Below are 19,130 nucleotides of genomic sequence, written 5' to 3' on the forward strand. Positions count from 1 at the left end.
GATGGTGCAAAGGCAAGAGGCATGCGAAAAACTTAGTCTACAGTACCACAATATTCCATAATCTGCAATGTTACGCCAACTGCACTAAAATACAGTACCACAATATTCCATAAACTGCAATGTTACGCCAACTGCACTAAAATACAGTACCACAATATTCCATAATCTGCAATGTTACGCCAACTGCACTAAAATACAGTACCACAATATTCCATAATCTGCAATTTTACGCCAACTGCACTAAAACACAGTACCACAATATTCCATAATCTGCAATTTTACGCCAACTGCACTAAAATACAGTACCACAATATTCCATAATCTGCAATGTTACGCCAACTGCACTAAAATACAGTACCACAATATTCCATAATCTGCAATTTTATGCCAACTGCACTAAAACACAGTACCACAATATTCCATAATCTGCAATTTTACGCCAACTGCACTAAAATAAAACACAAGACTTTAACTTCGTTATCAACTGCATTTTATTTGCAGAAAGGGTAATAATTATATCTCATATACATATTTATACCACAGAGACGAATTGTACAGGGTGTAATCAAAAACAGGGTACTCTTCCCAAAACTGCAGCTTTTTCAGAGAAATGATACACTATGCATAAAAGTGAAACAGAACGAATATTATGGAACACTAAATCCATTTTTTGTTACACCCTGTACCATTCTGTTTGCATTGACCATCATGTGCTGTGCAGATGAGCGATATTTTAGTTGCTGTGACCTGCGATAATAGTTGCTGCAGTGCTATGCAACAAAAAGATCTTATCAAGGTGACATAAAAGTCTGACCACAGCTGCACTTGGCAGGCAGGGCACGTTCACCATGTCATTGACGTGTGCACGCTCAACATAATCATCATGTGTATCTACTATCTCAGATTTGAAAGAAAATGGGAAAAACAGCAAAATACTTGTAGGGAAATAGTTTACTAGTGAAACAGGAGAAGTGGAAACAAACTGAAGGAATAAATCCACAACTCCTTTAAGCGAAATCCTCCTTTTTTGTTGCGAAAATTCCTCGAAAAAAAATCTTCAAAAAAGGACGAAAGAGTTGAGCAAAATTCTCTTTTTTGTCAAACATATTCCGAAAAAAAATCTTCATACCCTGCATCAACACTAATATCACTCTCTCAACCCCCTGGATAATAAACTTTCAAATTCTTCAGATCTGCCAAGAACTGTAGTGTAAGCGTAGTGTTATTATCGCTTGCAGACAACTTGCCCTCCACTCCTGAAATGCCCTATATTCTAAGCCCTTCGTTCCCCTTGATGACCTCAGACAACTTCCCACCCTCATTCTCAATTCTTTAACTGTTAGATTGCCGAGAGGCTAGACATCCTTCAACCAACATCCTCTTTCCACCAATAGGTTAATTATAGCCAAAACTGCTCCGTTTCATGCAGTAATTCTCAAGTCATTCAAAAATTGACTTCTTCCCTCCAAACAGACTCACAGTCATAGTATAATGTCGAGCTGCTCGTCGCTATGTTTATTTCATATATAACAATATTACAGATGTATTATGCTTACCATAGCCGTGTGAATGAAGATTGTCAATTTTTACAGTTGTGTATTTGTGAAATGATACATAGACATTGCCACTGTGAAGATTTCCAGTCACTAAGGGGACGAATAGAGAGTGCAAAATAGCAATTCTGTTCTGATGTGGAACAGTTAGCAAAATAACCAACCGGAGGGCATTAACAGTTAACATAGGAACCGACCGGAGGGCATTCACAGTAAACATCAGAACCAACCTTAGGGCATTCACAGTTAGTATAAGAACCCACCGTCGGGCATTAAATGTTGGCATAAGAACCCACAGAAGGGCATTTACAGTTAGCATAATAAGTAAAGTCACAGCCAGCTAAATTAAACGGTTAACATTGTTTCTTCTTTCAGTTGGCAGGTGGCGCTCAAGGTTTTCTCATCTCGTTTTTGACGCAGCCTTTGAACATGTCCCAGCGGCCTTGATCTTTGAGCAGGTGGGCCTAGAAAACGAAAAGAGATTTGTGATTTCACAGCAAAAGTTTCATGAATTGAGCTAGCAGAGTTTAATGAGATATAACCAAAAGTAGTTTTTAACATATAATGTGTCACTGTGGGGCCGAGCGTCGGTCACAATTCATTGTGACTATCAAAAGGCACAATGGCACCAAAAGATCTTCATACCACCCAAGATGAGAAGCCCAGCATCAATGGTTATGGAGATATGTTCGGGAAACTAGACGGACAGACGGACAGAGGTAGCCTGCCTCGACTATACCCCTCTAGCCCATACTCACCCGGACCCCTCTATGGAGTCGGTCCTTCATCAGACTGACAAACTCTTCGTGACTCAGATGACCGTCGCCGTCCGCATCGAAGATTTGAAAGACGGTCTCCACCAGGTGAGGGTCAAACTCATAGCCCACACACACTTTCACGGCTCGCTGGAATTCGTCTGGAAAACATAGAGAAAAGTACAATAGAACCTCTCTATTAAGGACACCCTCGGGAATGACAAAAGCTGTCCCTACTAGAGAGGTGTCCTGATTACAGAGGTTGATTTGAATGGAAACACACAATTGGGGACCAAAACTAGTGTCCTTAATAGAGAGGGTGTCCTTAATAGAGAGGTGCAGCTAAGAGAGGTTCTACTGTATATCATCGTGAAGACAAAAGCTGCGACTTCTCTGCAGAAGTACCTTGGACACCATCATATCAACCACAGCTGTGACTACCATGAAGAAAGGCATGACCGTGGTGCAGGCATTTATTTACAAGATCTTCTTATCGCCAACACCGGTGAGAACAATAAAGGTATCGTAAGCCACAGTCAACTGACCTTGTGAGACTGGCTGCCTAGCAAAGGTGTACATCCTCATCGCGATCACAAAGTCATCCAGATTGTTCAAGAATTGAAAAAACTTCTTGAACTCTTTGAACGTGATGCCCTGAAGTCAGAGATTAATGTATTAATCAATCAATCAATCAAATTGTCTCATCTATGGCGCAACTTTCCAGGCCAAAGAGTCCTGTTCAACAGCGCCCTACCATCTGTACTAGAAGTACTTCCTGAAAATTCAGTTTTTAACCGTCTCTTGAATGTATGATATGAGCTGTTTCGAATGTCACTGCCAAGGCTATTCTAAAGCCTGGGAACACTCCTGGAGAAGGCCCGGTCTCCTAACTTAACATTCTTGAGAGGGGTTTTAGAACCTCGATAAAATACCATTTCATTATCAGCCCAAGTATCACTACTAAATGAGTTTAACTATTTGAGGTGAGTATTATGGTTAAAGCTAAGGATAGCTTGGTTATTGCCCGAGCTGCAAACGGCTCATCCGGCCAGAGCTTATTCCGGTTTTTGTATCATTAAGTTAGTAGGAGTATTACCCCCTGGAAAGGATGCTAGCCTATCGCAGGTTAATTTCCCAGGCAAGCCTGGTACCCCTTCACTCCTGGGTGGAGAGAAGCAAGTTGGGTTAAGTGTCTTGCCCAAGGACACGAAGATGAAACCGTGCTGATCCGTCCGAGTGTTGAACCTACGACCCCGTGGTATAACCCGGGCGTTCAACCACTAATTCCCCCTCATGCTAGTTAAGATACTTAGGGGTAGCTTCCAAATTCTTAATCTTTATTAATTCTTGCTTTGGTTAAACGAGTTTCAGACAGCGTCATGTTTTATGGTGCTACCGCTAAACTTGTGCACACTCCTTGTTAGACACTGACAACCGCACAATGTGAACAGCCAATTTCCTTAAAACAGCTAAATTTTTACCTTTTTTTGGCGATTTATGAAAATTTCGAGAAAATTTTATGAAAATTTCAAAAATTCTGAACTTTTATTTTGGCGAATTGTCAAAATATTGTTCAGTTTTTCCCCCAAAAATTATTATTTTGATCGAAATTTTTTTATTTGCAAAATCCAAAAAAAAAGGGCAAATTTGCCTGTTTACAGGTGTTGGAGTGTGCACCATGTCTTATTAGCCAATGCATTTTCAATGCATACTCACATGACCCGGTGCTCTGGGTTTTCTGAACTCTACCTTTAACCGGAGTATAAGTACATTACAAAAGCTACATCAAAGAATCCCAAGAGTTCCCCAGGACAATTGCATAATATCATCAATTGCTTTCTATGGGCAAATGGAAGAATCCATAAGCCGTAATGTTACAGCCATCCTCGATCCAGAGGAAATCAGGGGTTAATATTGGCTTCTCCGGCCCTGCACACAAACCCCTGTCTTCAAAATTCTTGAAAGTGAGAATAGTTTCCCATTTCCAATACAAATTCTACACATGCTTCCCGAAATTGGTGGCTTGCATTGGAACTAACTTTTTCCCCCTTGTCCGTCATTAAAGGCATTCAAGTGTGTTGGTCAACCATGACTATCTCCTTTGTCCCTCCACCATAAGGCCCATTTTCCCCTTATGACATCACTATTTCGGACACTCAGCGCCCCATTTCTGGAAAGGTGTATAATGGCAGCCATCGAGATCAAAGATCCCTCAATTCCCCAAACCAATTCATGAATCACAAATTCCCCAGACCTACCGAGTCTTCTTTGATGTTCTCTCCGACCCTGTCAATAAATTCCTTGTGATCGTCACTACTAATCTTCGTGTAACGCATCAGAATTTTGGCAAATTCACTCTCGGAGATCGTGGCCATTCCTCGCGAGAACTCCTGAAATTCCATCTCCAACACCTCCGTCTGTAGATTGTCCATGAATCTGAAGTTGGAAAGAACACAACAGGATGGCTATTAACCCTTCCTCTAAGGAACAATTTTGGCGGTTGACCCTGCTGATCCATCATATTTTAGCTTCCAATCAATCAATCAATCAATCAATGTTGGCATTTGTAATGCGCTCCAATTCAATCTGCTACAATCATGAATTATTACTATGTACACATGTATGCCTATGCATGCCATGTCAACTTCCTCAAATATGTCAGCTGAGTGCCAGGCCCTTGGCGATTGGGCCTCTAGTTTTTTCAAAATTCAAAGTTTTTTCAAAATGTTTTTTTTAATAATAAAGTCAGAAAATATATAAACACAAAAATACTTTTTTTAAAAAAAATTTTCAAAAAATGTCCAAATCCGAAAAAAATTTCAAATTTTTTCTAAGTCCAAAACTTTTTCAATAATTAAAAAAAAATTTTTTTGAGAAATTTCTTCTAAAATTTTATCGGACTTAGATTTTTTTCCCAGTCCTGATTGGGATTACACCATGGCCGGTATCACAGATATCCCCTCGGAAATAAGCCATCCCACCATTCCCCACCATGAACTGACATTTCTACGGCATACAAATGCCGGAAAATGAACCAGCCAAATCGTACGAGGGCAACGACAAGCAAGAATTTCTATTTCTTATCTTACCTCGCAAAATCCTGGTAGTTAAGGACGTCATTGCCTCGACGGCCAAAAAAATGTGCCAAAAGCGTTGTCTCGGCGGTGATGATTTCGGTGGAGTCATTGGACTGGAATAGGCAAAACAGGGAATAAGAAAATAATCAACCCAAAAAATCTATTGGTAAGTCGATAATACATCAAAGATACTAATAATATTGTCCTCTCTTTTACATGAGATTCACAAGGATTGTTGTCAGGAATCTGGGCATATGCACTGGCCGGTTTGAAGAGAGTAGTTTTTCAATGCATTTCAGGGTAATTCAGGCCTTGAATCAGGCCCCTTGAGGCAGTCCAAATTTGATTAAACTGCTCAAAATGTACAAGTCATGAAGGAGTGATCTTTTTTATCGATGCCAACTGTTTTGCCAAATCTTGGCTCCTTGTCATGTTATTGAAATTAATGAAATCGACAAACACTCAGGTTGGTAAAAACATGACATCAACTTGAATTTTTTCGACGGAGTTGGCCATATTCAAGACCCACCTTGGAAATTTCAGCAAATTCAGTCATGTCTGTCTTGCCTAATTGGAGCCCTGAATGTACTATTAATGCATTGTGATGAGATTCCCTCCCAACCGGCTTGGGCACAAGCATAAACATTGATGTCACAAGTGCTACAAGGGTGCGTTAGGCAGACGTTACATAGAGCTTCACGCTTCACTCCTCACGCCTCATGCTTCACGGTTCACTCGTGACGCGAAGAATTTCCAAGGCATTTCAACTTAGGCCCTCATTTTTTCCTATGTAACAGGGCTCATTGAAATACCTTGTTAATTCTTCGGTTCACGAGTGAACCGTGAAGCATGAGGTGTGAGGAGTGAAGCGTGAAGCTCTATGTAACGTTTGCCTAAGACAGTGTTTTCATCTGACATAACATGTGACGTTACATCGTAAAAGACACGTGAAGAGGCTGGTTATCACTAAGCAGAGAACACGAGACACCGTGCTGCTTTCACAGGCGTTGGATTAATTCCAATGTAAAATTCTGGCACAGCCACAGAAACTGACTCCAACGCCTGTGAAAGAGACAGCAGTTGACCGCTGTAATGGCATCAGACCTTTATGATGGAATCGGTGTGGTAATCCACATAAAATATGAACCGTAGAGTGCCTTAGGCCGAAGTTACATAGGCCTCATTCGTTCATTAACCACGAGTCACTTTCCGGGTTTTTCTTTCATTCCTCGGTGAATGCACGCCACAAGGCCGTGCTTTTACAGGGGAACGAAAGCAAAAGGGGAAAATGAGTCCTGGGAAATGAACGAATGAGGTCTATGTAACTTCGGCCTTATGTCGGCACTTAGTGTGGTTCACACCAGGTTTTGTCAAAAGTGGCTCAAGGGGGCAAATGCTACCGTCTATTCGTGGTACAATAAACATACTAGGAATCAGTCACATTCCTGGTTCAGAGCCCGGTTGTCCATAACACTTTTTGTCACTAATGCTGGCTTTAAGGGTTGACCAAAGGTACCACCATTTTGGCTAGAACTTGAAATCCTATTACATGTCAAGCAATTAGACCTCTTTCAAAACGTAGTGAATGCCAATTTCGTTTTTTGCTCTAGAATACAGACTCCCACCCTTGAAATTGCCATTCACTTCACTTTGATGGAGTTCTATAAAATGCTCCAGGATTTAAGTTCTAGCCAAAATGGTGGTTTCTATGGTTGACCCTCAACTTGGCATCTTTTTGTTCAGTTAAGCCCTCAGACTTAACGCCTAGTTAACTCAACGCCAGCGTCAGGGACAAAACCTGTTTTGAACAAATGTGACCCGTCACAGCAAAACCAGGCGCATGTCGCTCTGAGCTTGGCAGGTTGAGACGGACTGTTTGTTCAATTCTCTATTGCCTGCCGTTTGTGAAATATGAGCACATCAATTTCTTCCATTACCTCCTGGTGTCATTTAGGCTCATCTCCTGTGCGACATGCGCCTGGTTTTGCTGTGACGGGTCACAAATGTGGGCAAATTCATTAAGGGGAGGGGTTTCATCAAACTACTTTATATTTTCAAGATGGTATTATCTATATTTCCGAAATAACACCTGGGGGAGAGGAACTATTGAACAAGATTTACAAAGGTTTTGGGGAATTGTTATTTCACATCTGGGAGGCAAGGAATGGGCAAGTAAGTGATCTCATATACTGTAAACCCGGCAATATTCATTTGCCGTCTATTTTCGTGTTTTTCACGTTGACAGATAAACACGAAAATATATACAAGTGCAAAAGAAGATCTAACTGAATTTCTGTTACGGTTTGGTCAAAACGTGAAATTAAAAGTATGCAAAATTTGCAAATTTCACAAATCGTGAAATAAAATGGCCACATATATTTTAGGGTTTACAGTAGTGTTTTTTATCACTTTGTGGAAAAAGGCTTTAAAAGTTTTAGTAAAAGGGGCAATAATTTTGTTTAGGAGGCATTCCTTTAACAATCTGCATGGATATACAAAAAAAACTACACATATCACATGCAGAGTCAAACACTGCATGCTCTGTCATCCTCTGGGAGTCGAGGTTGTTGTCCCTATATACACCTTTCCAGAAATGGGGCGCTGAGTGTCCGAAATAGGATGTCATAAGGGGAAACTAGGCCTTATGGTGGAGGGATAAGGGAGATAGTCATGGTTGACCAACACACTTGAATGCCTTTAATGACGAACAAGGGGGAAAAAGTTAGTTCCAATGTAAGCCACAAATTTCAGGAAACATGTATAATGCTGGAAAACCTCTAAAATAGTCAGAGAGCTTTTCTCAAGAGGGCTGACATTGGAAATGTGTGAATGTTAAGGTTAGCAACACGCAATCTTAATCTTCATGGGTTCTCATGGCCGATTCTCACCAAACGAGAAGGACAGAAAGGCAGGGAAACCCCCACGGCGACTGATGATGTAAAATGCGGAAAGGGAATCACCTCTGAGTGGGAGTGGGAGTCTGGACACTAGCACCACCACTGTACTGCCAGTGAACAGTGTTTCCGCCTTCAACGTCTGGTGTGAACAGGCCATAAACAGCTACTTCACAGGGAGAATGTCAACTTGTGACATCGACTGCATTTCATGCAATTATTTAACATTAATTATTTAACCATTTAATTATTTAATTATTTAACATCATCAACAGCACAAGACAAGGTTGATAAGATCGAGTTTATCAGAAATTGATCGGGAGACTTTTGCTTTTACTCTTGTTTCTAATTGATACCAATTATGACCCAAAGTAGTGATCATGACATAGAGGGAAATTCACACGATCACTCCTCTCAAACAAAATAACACTTCAAGAACCCTTTCACTGCCAGTGCAATTTCATACTCATGTCATGGGCCTGAACTAATGCATATATGACGGAACATTGCAGGCCCCCGCAACCAAAATTGTACAAATATTTCTGATAAACTCAAGATGGCATATTATAACAGATGGAAGCAGGGAAATGACAAGACATATGTTTGCTACTGTAAACCACCAAATTGTGTTTTATTTTTTAAGACAAAATAAAAATTGTGAAAAATTCCTTTTTGATCGGAAAAACCCGAGAAATTTCGTAAACTGTCAAAAGAAAATTTGTGAAAATCTTATTTTTTTCAGAAATTTTTGTGAACCCCCCCCCCAAAAAACGTGAAAATTTTCCAATTTACAGTAACTGTTAATGATGCGAGTAACAACATTATACACAAAGTCCAATCACAGGTCGTTTGGGACGTCATCAGATTAGGGTGTGGATGGGTGTAGGGATAATATATATAATAATAATGTCTAGTATTTGTATAGCGCTACTCAGAACACATTGCTGGATGACTGCTAATCATAATTCTGACTGCAGGCTTACAATAATGGGGTCTTACCAAACTAATCGTGGAATTTTCATGATAAACTACATCTACTGAACTATTACAGTACTAGTCAGGACTAACTTGCATTGCGTACTGTATAAATGAATGTTATTTCTGACCAGTACTGTAACAAACAATGTGGGCCAGTGCATTGGATGATCTATGTACAATACATGACAAACAGGTATGAGTAGCAAATGTGAATTAAAGCCGTACGGTATCCGGTCAAATCGAGCAAAAGCCATACTGGCATCAATCAGTATCTACTCAATGTATCCATCATTGACATGCATTTTTGCATACAATTTGCAAACACTGGCATTTCTAAGCACAAGAGCAAATTCACACACAAGATGTTGAAGATCATCAACGACTAACCCTGAACAGAAGTATTTTCAGTCACTCTATAATTCGGTCAATTCACACTCCAAAGAATTTTGTGCGACAGACTTGAAAAGTCTTTTTGACTTTTTATAATTTTGAGAATTCTGTGTTTTGGCTGCAGAGCCCAATCAAATATGATTCAGCATAAGTCACTAGTGTCATATGTAAGACTTTTTTGACGGTCGCACTCCGAGTGTGAATACACCTTGGGAACTGGACACAGTGAGGCTTTAATCATCAGTATGCGGGCACATCATTCAAACAGTGACCCCACTAAGTGATACCTACAGCATTTATGTATTTCTGTAATGGAAAATGAAGTAGATCTGTACAATGTGATGCAAAGGTGTCATGCATGAGTACTGTGTCAACGTCATTAAGCCAAGTGAGGTGTGTCTGTGTCAATCACAGGTAAAACAGGCATTTTGTACAGGTCCCCCTGCTGGCTTAAGTATGTCAACACAGTAGATGCGTGGTGAAGCAGGAATGTGAAACATTTGGAAATTATGCATTCATTCTGAAAAATCTATTGTTGACTGAAAACAAACTAATTTGGATTATATCAAAACCCTTTTCAATATTGTTTTATACTAGAGGACAGTGAACCTTTAAAAATATACTACACTGTTGATATTGAGTGACAATTGGGCCACTGAATGGGGGGGGGGGGTCTTTACATGTTTCAAGGAGATGGTGAAATAATTCTACAGTGTATTAACTGTACAGGCTATGAAATTTATAAACAGTCTGCATTGAAACTATTTTCTAGACAGCTACCCTGGTATTACCTAGAACTGCGGTGAAAATGACGAACCATGAAAATAGGCCCTATGCTGAGGGTTCATGACAGGGGGCTACCAAAAACATGTGACATCATGGCTATCTCCTCAGCCGTGCTAGGTGAATGCTACAAGACTGGCAAAGAATGCAACCTTGTGCATCGCAGACATGTGATTTTTAATGCAGACTTGTGATATTTATTGCTACAATGAGCAATAAACAATGCTAGTCTGCAGAGACGGGATATTTGAGCTGGTGTGTGATATCAACATCCAACTCTCAAAGAAAATCAGAAAATTCTTTTAAAAGTATTTCAATGTGTTCTTCACCTAACCAAAAGCTATATACATTGCCAAAGGACCAAGAAAAAAGCTGTTGTTTGGTTGAATGGCAAGTTCCAGGGGAAGGTTTATCCTATTATATCATTTTCATACACTTTTTGTGACATATTGAGGAAATTGCCCAAAGTAAAGACATTAACCTCTGTACAAGAAAAAACTTGGAATATATGGGAGATCAGTCATGGGCTATTACCACCTTCAAGTTGGGACATATTTCTGTGTCAACAGAACCTCTCTGTCATTAGTTTGGTAAACAGTTTCCTTATAAGAGAGGTGTCCTGATTACAGAGGTCAAATTGAATAGGGAAATGACAAATAGGGGGAGGACTTACTGAAGTCCAGCACAGCTCAGCTGCTGCTGCCATTTTAAAGGCCTTAAAGGGAACTGGAACCGCCGAGCGATTTATTCAACTTTTCGACTTTCACCGCCCGAGAAAGTCAAACTTCCAACTTCCTATTCGAGTTCAGATTTGTAGCTCCGCCCCCAGTGCTCGAGCATGCGCAGTTCAATTTGTTATTATTGAGAATCATGTGAGAATCACGTGAGTCATGCGATCTTTCATTCATGAGTTTTCGTAGTAAATTCCATAGTAGTGACGTCACTCAATGATTGACAGCTAGGCGCCATGTTTCATTCATGCCTCGTTCTGATCACCCGATACGCGGGAAATGAAAACGAGGTCATACGAACTGGCTTGGCGGTTTCAGTTCCCTTTAATAGAGCGGTTCTATCATATTTATCTTTTGCACAAGAAAATACAATTTAATCAAAACAGGGTAGGCCTTAAAAAGGTCTAGCACCTCCCTTCCCCTAGATCCTTTCCATAAGGCCAGAGTTTTTTTATTAGTTGGTTCGCGGACCCGCCGCTAGGGAAAACAGGCGAACATGAAATAAAATAAAATAACATTTTTTTTCAATTCTCTGTGCCCGCCGCCCCAAAAATTGCCGAAAATAAAAAAAATAAAAATATTTATTTTTATTTTTTTTTCGCCCTCCTCTATAGAAGTCATGGGGGAAAAATCCGAGAACCAACTAATAAAAAAACTCTGGCCTTATGGACTATATTTCAATTTCTACAGTGGCATGTATATACTTGTATTCTACTTCAATACTTTCCCAAAAGAACCCAGTGACTGATGAAGCTGCATTCATGCATTGCTGCAAAAGAGATGAGTTTAGGGATTGACCGAAGGTACCACCATTTTGGCCAGAACTTGAAATCCTATTACATGTCGAGCAATCAGAACTCCTTCAAAATGATGTAAATGTCATTTTCAAGAGTGGGGTTCTGTTCTCTGGGAAAGACTCCCCCCTTGAAATTCGCGTTCCGGTGACCTGAACACTGAGCAACTGCACTGGGTCCGTCAAAACCAACCTTCAAAATTTCCTTTCAATTTTCGAAGAAAAAACGCAATCTCCTTTTTCATTCAAGTCTGTCCATACAGAATCGACAGCAGGTCACCATGCATTGTAGTTTCGTGACGAGGTATTTTGTGACGTGCAGCTGGCAGAGAAAAAAGATCCGTCAACGGCTACTTCTCGCGTTTGCGAGTACACAGAAAGTGTTCATTGAAAGATGTGCGCCGCCCGACAATTTTTTATGAGGATAGACGTAAACAACAGGCAGTACAATTAACACAAAACCACGGACTAATAGGAATTTTAGGAAATAAAACATAAAAAGACATCAAACATAGAAAGGTGGATGAGAACACCGGAACTGCATTTATGAAAATCTAACAATATACGCCCCATGAAACATGACAATATACGCCCCACTTTTTAAGAAGCGGCCGCTTAAGAAAGCACTTAAAGATTTATGCACCAACATCTCCTGTTTGTGAAAATGGAATGCGGAGATTTCAATATGTCTGGTTTGAACCTATTCAGCCAAGGCCATAATTGCCACGGTCTATATTGAGAAAGAAATAACATGAAAATATTTTAACAAGTGACATGAAAGGTTCGAGGAGAGTCGAGATATGATCTATTGAAATTTTGAAGACGTTTTTTTTCTGTCAGAATTTTATCTGTGGCCTATTTGAGGATGAAAGCGGACATGCTCATGTGCCATGGGAAAAAGATAAGGATTATAAATAGAGTTAAATCACATAAATTTGTACTCAGATTGTATTAAGCGAGTTGCAAAGTGATGAAGTCTTTTTAAAGGTCTATGTGGCAGCCCATCACCTCTGTTGGGGTTTGATATAACGATTTTAATATCAGGGGCCACCAAAAACATAATTTCTCCCACATATACCTTCAAACAATTTGTTTTGATAATTTCAGTGATTTTTATTCAAAATCTGCCTAGAAATAGCTTCTGAGATTATCGCTTTAGGATCTATTTGATGAATCACTATGCGCGTGCAGGGGATGGGCACAACATTGAAAAGAAATAATGGGGCCTAAGGTCCATCCAAGTATCAGTGACGTGTTGGGCTGACAGGAAGCCTAAATGAGATAAAATGTGAGCTTTCGGAGCAGAGAAGCATGACTATTAAAGAGATCGGAAGAAGTTTTATGAAAATACGCAAAGGGGTGTACATTTCATGCGAAAAGGCTTTTTTGATATGAAAAGAAGAGGGCAGCGGTCTTGCCCCCAGATTCAAATTATAATTCAAATAAAAAACCTCCGAAGTTGTTGAAGCAGAAAGGATGAAGGGAAAAAAATCACGTACATCCCAGATACTTTTTTGTTTCTTGTCGCTGGACTCGGTTATGTTTTCAGTGGACGTGGCAGGATTGAAGATATTGGAGAGCTGGAAGTATACAGAACGTCACGAAAAACTCAATTAATCACAAAAAGCACAGAGGGTTAAGGGTTAGGATTAATGTACAAACAAGCAGTGCTCTCAAAGGGTTTTTAGCATGAAGTCACTAAGTATTTCGCCATCGTAGACCCGCAGAGAGGAACTCAACTCCGGAGCATGACCATGTGGTCTATTTTTTGCTCACACCTCACTTAAAGGCCAACACCATTGTAAAAAAATTGAAATTGAATTTGAAAATGTCCAAGTCAGGCTGAACACCCTTGGATAACACGGCTTTCATGAAGAATAGCTGAACATTGTCTGAAAATGTTTTTGCACATGTCTTAGCCAAACTTTCAATATATTCATGTCAAGAAATGTTAAGTATAGAGGGCACCACGTCCTAGAATTATAAAATTCAGTCATTTCAATACAGTGGGTTCTCCCATCGTGTTCACAAATTCGTGCTGCTTTTCAATTACAACTTTCTTAGAGACTATCAAAAGGTCATCAATGACTCAACTTTTATCACAGAGTATATTTACAAAATCATCACAAAGTTAAAATAACCTTATTTCACATATTTAATTCAAAGATCACACTAGATAAGTTAAGTTACACTGCAACAAAAGGATAATTGAAATGGGGGGGGGGCACAAAATTCAGGATTGGCCTTACGGATTCAAGTCTACAGGATGCAAGGATAAAATGGGGCATAGCACAGGAGTATGGGTGACCACCACCTAACAAACAAACAATGCTAGATAACAGTCAAATGAAGGCAATATACAGGATATGTGTTTACATATCATATGTGTGTTTACATATCATATGTGTGTTTACATATCATGTGTGTGTTTACATATCATGTGTGTTTACATATGATTCATATTGTCACTTGTCACGACTGACATGTCATGTGTCACATGTCACGGCTGACGTGTCACATGTCATGACCGGTGTGTCACATGTCACGACTGACGTGTCACATGTCACGACTGACGTGTCACATGCAACAGCTGACGTGTCATATGTCATGGTCGATGTGTCACATGTGACGAGTCACGGCTGACGTGTCACATGTCATGGTCGATGTGTCACATGTGACGAGTCACGGCTGACGTGTCACATGTCATGGTCGATGTGTCACATGTGACGAGTCACGGCTGACGTGTCACATGTCATGGTCGATGTGTCACATGTGACGAGTCACGGCTGACGTGTCACATGTCATGGTCGATGTGTCACATGTGACGAGTCACGGCTGACGTGTCACATGTCATGGTCGATGTGTCACATGTGACGAGTCACGACTGACGTGTCACATGGCACTTGTCACAAACATTTTTGCTAACTGATTCTGATGTGAAAACATGACATGACATGACGACGAAAAATGACATTGTGAATCCTGTGTAGCCGCACAACATTATTGAACAGAACACGAAACAATATCTCTACGAGGGGGTCAATCAAAACAAAAGGTGATGCAGCTGGCTTGGTGTCAGGGGAATCTGAAAGGAGACCAGTATCAGTCAGTGTTGAAAAGGTAGAGTTCTAAACATCTTCAGTGAAAGCAGGGTAGCCAGGACTAATGGCAAAATGGCAATGAAAGTGTAAACTGGTTGAATTTTAGTTCCATTTTTATTCCACAAAAGTCATTTAATGCCAAAATAGGGAGGATTCGGCCCTTCGATTCCACATACTCAAGTCAAGAGTGTATGCCAATGCAGTGATTGTTTACAATAGTGACTGCGTTGCTAGGGAAGATGTAAGAGCCGTTCTGATAGGGTGAAGTGCATCTGTGCACCTCAACACGTGAAGCACCATCTGTTGACCCCAAGGTCTGTAATGTATGCAAGGGGAGGAGCATGCAGCTGACCCCTGATATCTGAGGGCGAGGCAAGTGAAGAGAAGACAAATGTACACAGCAGGAAAACAGGTCACCACAAAATAATTATATACCATCAAATGGACCAAATCAGTTATACCTCCATCTTAGTCGTATCTTCACGTGACTACATGAATATTTTCAATGACACAGCAACATCTTTTGAAATGTTAGGCCACTATTTCAATCAAACACGTTACCAGTACCTCACTCCACAGTCACACAATTTTGAAGATTGCATCGTTATCAAACAACTCAGAATACTTCGAGAACAAACTGTGTTTACAAAACAACTCTGGAACGTTATGACTTTGTGATGAAGATGAGCGACAGGGAAGCGAATGACATGAAATCTACATGTACCTCTTTGAGTGGGAATACAGATTTTTACCGCAGTCCTGTTCCAAGTTCAAGAAATCACCCCTGGTCTCATGGACCACATCTTGACCACCAAGGTTTCGCCTCTCCTCAAGATTCACCCCGGCTAAGCGTAAAGGGAGAACATAACTCACTACCCCTAAATCACGAGGTGGACATTCTTCCACTCTGCAACGGCAGAGGTAGATTTCATGCGTACCGAAAAAGGCAAACAACAGCTTGTTATCAGCATTGACAATCTGCAAATGCCAAGGGTTAAAACAGGAACATACTGATAGCACTGATACTGCCTTTGGCTTAGACAGATAGGGGTACTGCAGCTCAGCTGGTACAGCACGCTCTTTCAGTAACTTATTCATCAGCCGTTGCAACTGAAAATAAACGAGGTGACGAAAGAAATATAAGTGCTGAAAATTTTGCAAGAAACCTGCGACGATAGCATTCTGACTGGATTGATCATCAGAATAGGTAGCAGGGCAAGATATATTGGAATTAGAAACTCAGTGTTTGTTCCCTTCCAGAAAGATTAGCATGATTTATTTTATTCAACATGAGGTGTTCATTCAGTGAGCATTTGGGGAAATACCTCACTGAGAAAAACGGCTGAAATTTAAAGTGGGTAAAATGTAGAGAGATTAGAGAACTTCTAATTATAGAAAGGGGGGTTCCCAAGGTGGCGTTTAAGGGGAATCGCCAATTACAGGACTTGGAAGCAGGTCTGCATCGGGACTTTTACCACCTTCGACCCAAAGGGCAGGAAATTCCATGGCACAGGATGGTCGGAGATATTCTTACCGGAACCGGGGCCTGCAGGAATATATTTGCTATTTAGAGTATGCTTGGGAAACTTGTATTTACAAGGACCTAAACGACATGATTGACACAAAATGCAACATAGCTAGTGGAGCCACCTGTTGGGAGCAAAGTGAACTGGAATATGATAGCTGCTGAATTTTTCTCCAAACATTTTTTCTATTTTTCTCCTTTTCTCTTTATGCAACAAGTCCCTACCTTTGTCAGAACTGATCACATATTTCCAAACTTGTCCCAATAGTTCAGTTTCTGGCTCTCCAGCAGGTGGCTTTGGAATAAGCATGTTCAATGCCAAGCCATTCGAATTTCCATTGAATTCGACCCCTGTAATCAGGACACCTTCCAACTAAGGACAGCACTTGTCAGTCCCAAGGGTGTCCATAATAGAGAGGTTCTACTGTACTCGCAAAACATAAAGAGATATAGTTCTACCAATTACTATTCTTAGAGGCCATAATAGGGCCTATGCACCGAGAACAGACAGATTTTGACAGGCTCAACATCGAATGGATCTGGCATTGAACAGGCTATAGGGGACTATCCCATCTGAACAGGACATGGATAACGTCCTAAAAGGGCTCCGTTTATAAACAAACAGCCCCAGGATAACATATCTTACACTTATTATCATATTTAACTGAAAAACACAGGAAAAAACAATGTAGGTGAATAGATATGTAGAAATTGAAAAAATATGTGGACAAGAAACGATTATCAAACACTATCAAGAACTCGTTACTTTGAAGTAATAAGTTTTTGACACTATACAATGAGGGGCAAAAATACCTGGTGTAATAGTTTCAATTGTCCTTGGATAAAGTGTCTGGGAATAGAGGAATATTAGCCCCAATCACCGAGGTATTGAGGGTTACATAGGTCATTCAGGCCCATATCTGAATCCTTCACCATACGTTAGCTGATTAGCGATGGACACTTGACAGAATTAAGACTACTACACCAGCATAATTTCATGTCTCTGCTGTTAGCAGAGACATCTATTGGCAAGAGTTTACAAAATATCAACGAGAGGGCAGTTGTCCTTTGACAAGATCCAATGGAAAGAGATGAAATAAAGTGATAGACGTCATTCAGTGACGTCATTTCGGCATCCATTTTGGACGTCAATCCATGTCCTTGACCTTCTTGCCATTGCTGACATAGTGCACCACCCGTGGATGACATCCCGGCTGATGTCGCCACTCTTTTATAACCCTACTGTTGAGCTGATGGCAAATTGTGCCAGGTTGCTGAATGACGTGAATTTGACATCCAAAATGATGTGTTTTGCGAGATGATGTCATGTAAATGATCTCAACAGCATGAAACTTTGCAGTTTTTAATTTGCATGTGATGATTAGATTATTGTCAGATTGCAAATGGAAATGGAAATGAATGGATAAAATTGCACTTAAGTTGTGACCTTTATACAAAGACTTTATATGCATCAGCTCTCCACTGAAACCCGCAGTGACATACCATCACCGTGGCACTGTTTGCAAGCTTTATCATTCGTAGTTGATATCATGCCTTTCACGTCACAAAAACACATAAACCGAAGAGAAAAAAAACGTGAGGAAATAGAATTTGGAAACAATTTACGGCAACGACAGCATTGATAGTTGACAGCCAATCTTCACACGGAACAGAATAAAAACAGCAAAGTTCAAGAAACATGGCAAAACAGCTGAAAACTCGACGAATTTTGGAAGAAAAAATACAACTGCATTCGACCAAAGAAACAATCCATCTGGGAAAAAAATGATTGTAATATCACTTCGGCTCAGCATGGAAGTTTTTGGATACTTTCTCAAGGGGGAAAACTGCACGATTGCAAGATTGATTGTTGGTGCAAACCTCAGCCAAGTCAAGACGTAATTGTTAATTCTTCAAATTGCCCTGTTTTAACTCGACTAATCAAGCATTGCTGCCAAAAAGAATCGCAAATTTTTATTGGAGGGATGTGTGTCATTTATTGCCATGTTGGGCAATAATAAGACAGCTACTCTGTGGACAAAATCGATCAGTCCCGCAACGTGCGATAAAATTAAACCAGTTTGATATTTATCACATGTCACAGAGATGACCAAGTCTGGTTGCAGGCACCTGCAATGATTCCTGCAGTCAAGTAATTTTTGTCGCATGCAATAAATATAACGGTGCAAGCACCCACAAATATCCCTCCAGACAAGCAATTTTTCTTGCATGTAATAAATACCATTGCACATCTCTGCAATAAAACTTGCTTCTCTGCAGGTCATTATAAGAATGTTGACAGAGTGATTAGACAAATGGAATAGGCATTACGAATTCTGTTAGGAGGTGTAGAATCCATAGGTTTCCGAATTTGGCTAGACCTTGGGGACGGGGTTGAGATCCATGCTGAGTTAAGTGCCACTACAGTACAAGATGATTCTAGACTCACTCCGTCTCCGTATCTGTCGTGATCGAGTTGCAACGGACCCCGACGCCGACTGTGGACTAGGCGTTCCAGCTGAGTGCAAAAGATCGCAGAGCAGAAGATAC

The 19,130-nt window shown here is 40.4% G+C and overlaps 1 protein-coding gene across 13 annotated transcripts in view; it reads right to left on the bottom strand.

The window, feature by feature from the left end:
* Positions 1-473: 473 nt before the first annotated feature.
* Positions 474-19,130, bottom strand: part of LOC135493131 (calcium uptake protein 3, mitochondrial-like) — a 78,669-nt gene continuing 60,012 nt past the window's right edge. For 2 of the 13 annotated variants that reach the window (XM_064780075.1, XM_064780071.1), the window contains 10 exons: positions 19,030-19,098; positions 16,067-16,165; positions 13,454-13,534; positions 11,889-11,930; positions 5,398-5,498; positions 4,563-4,744; positions 4,025-4,053; positions 2,854-2,962; positions 2,312-2,469; positions 474-2,017 (listed from right to left, as the gene is read on the bottom strand). In XM_064780075.1, the coding sequence (XP_064636145.1) occupies positions 1,943-2,017; positions 2,312-2,469; positions 2,854-2,962; positions 4,025-4,053; positions 4,563-4,744; positions 5,398-5,498; positions 11,889-11,930; positions 13,454-13,534; positions 16,067-16,165; positions 19,030-19,098 (945 nt within the window). In that variant the 3' untranslated portion in view covers positions 474-1,942. Of the gene's footprint in view, positions 2,018-2,311; positions 2,470-2,853; positions 2,963-4,024; positions 4,054-4,562; positions 4,745-5,397; positions 5,499-11,888; positions 11,931-13,453; positions 13,535-16,066; positions 16,166-17,226; positions 17,245-19,029; positions 19,099-19,130 lie in introns of all 13 variants that reach the window. The other 11 variants (XM_064780078.1, XM_064780076.1, XM_064780084.1 and 8 more) reach the window with 9 other exon arrangements.

The sequence above is a fragment of the Lineus longissimus genome, chromosome 9 (genome assembly GCF_910592395.1).
Source record: "Lineus longissimus chromosome 9, tnLinLong1.2, whole genome shotgun sequence".
Classification (NCBI taxonomy): Eukaryota; Metazoa; Nemertea; class Pilidiophora; order Heteronemertea; family Lineidae; genus Lineus; species Lineus longissimus.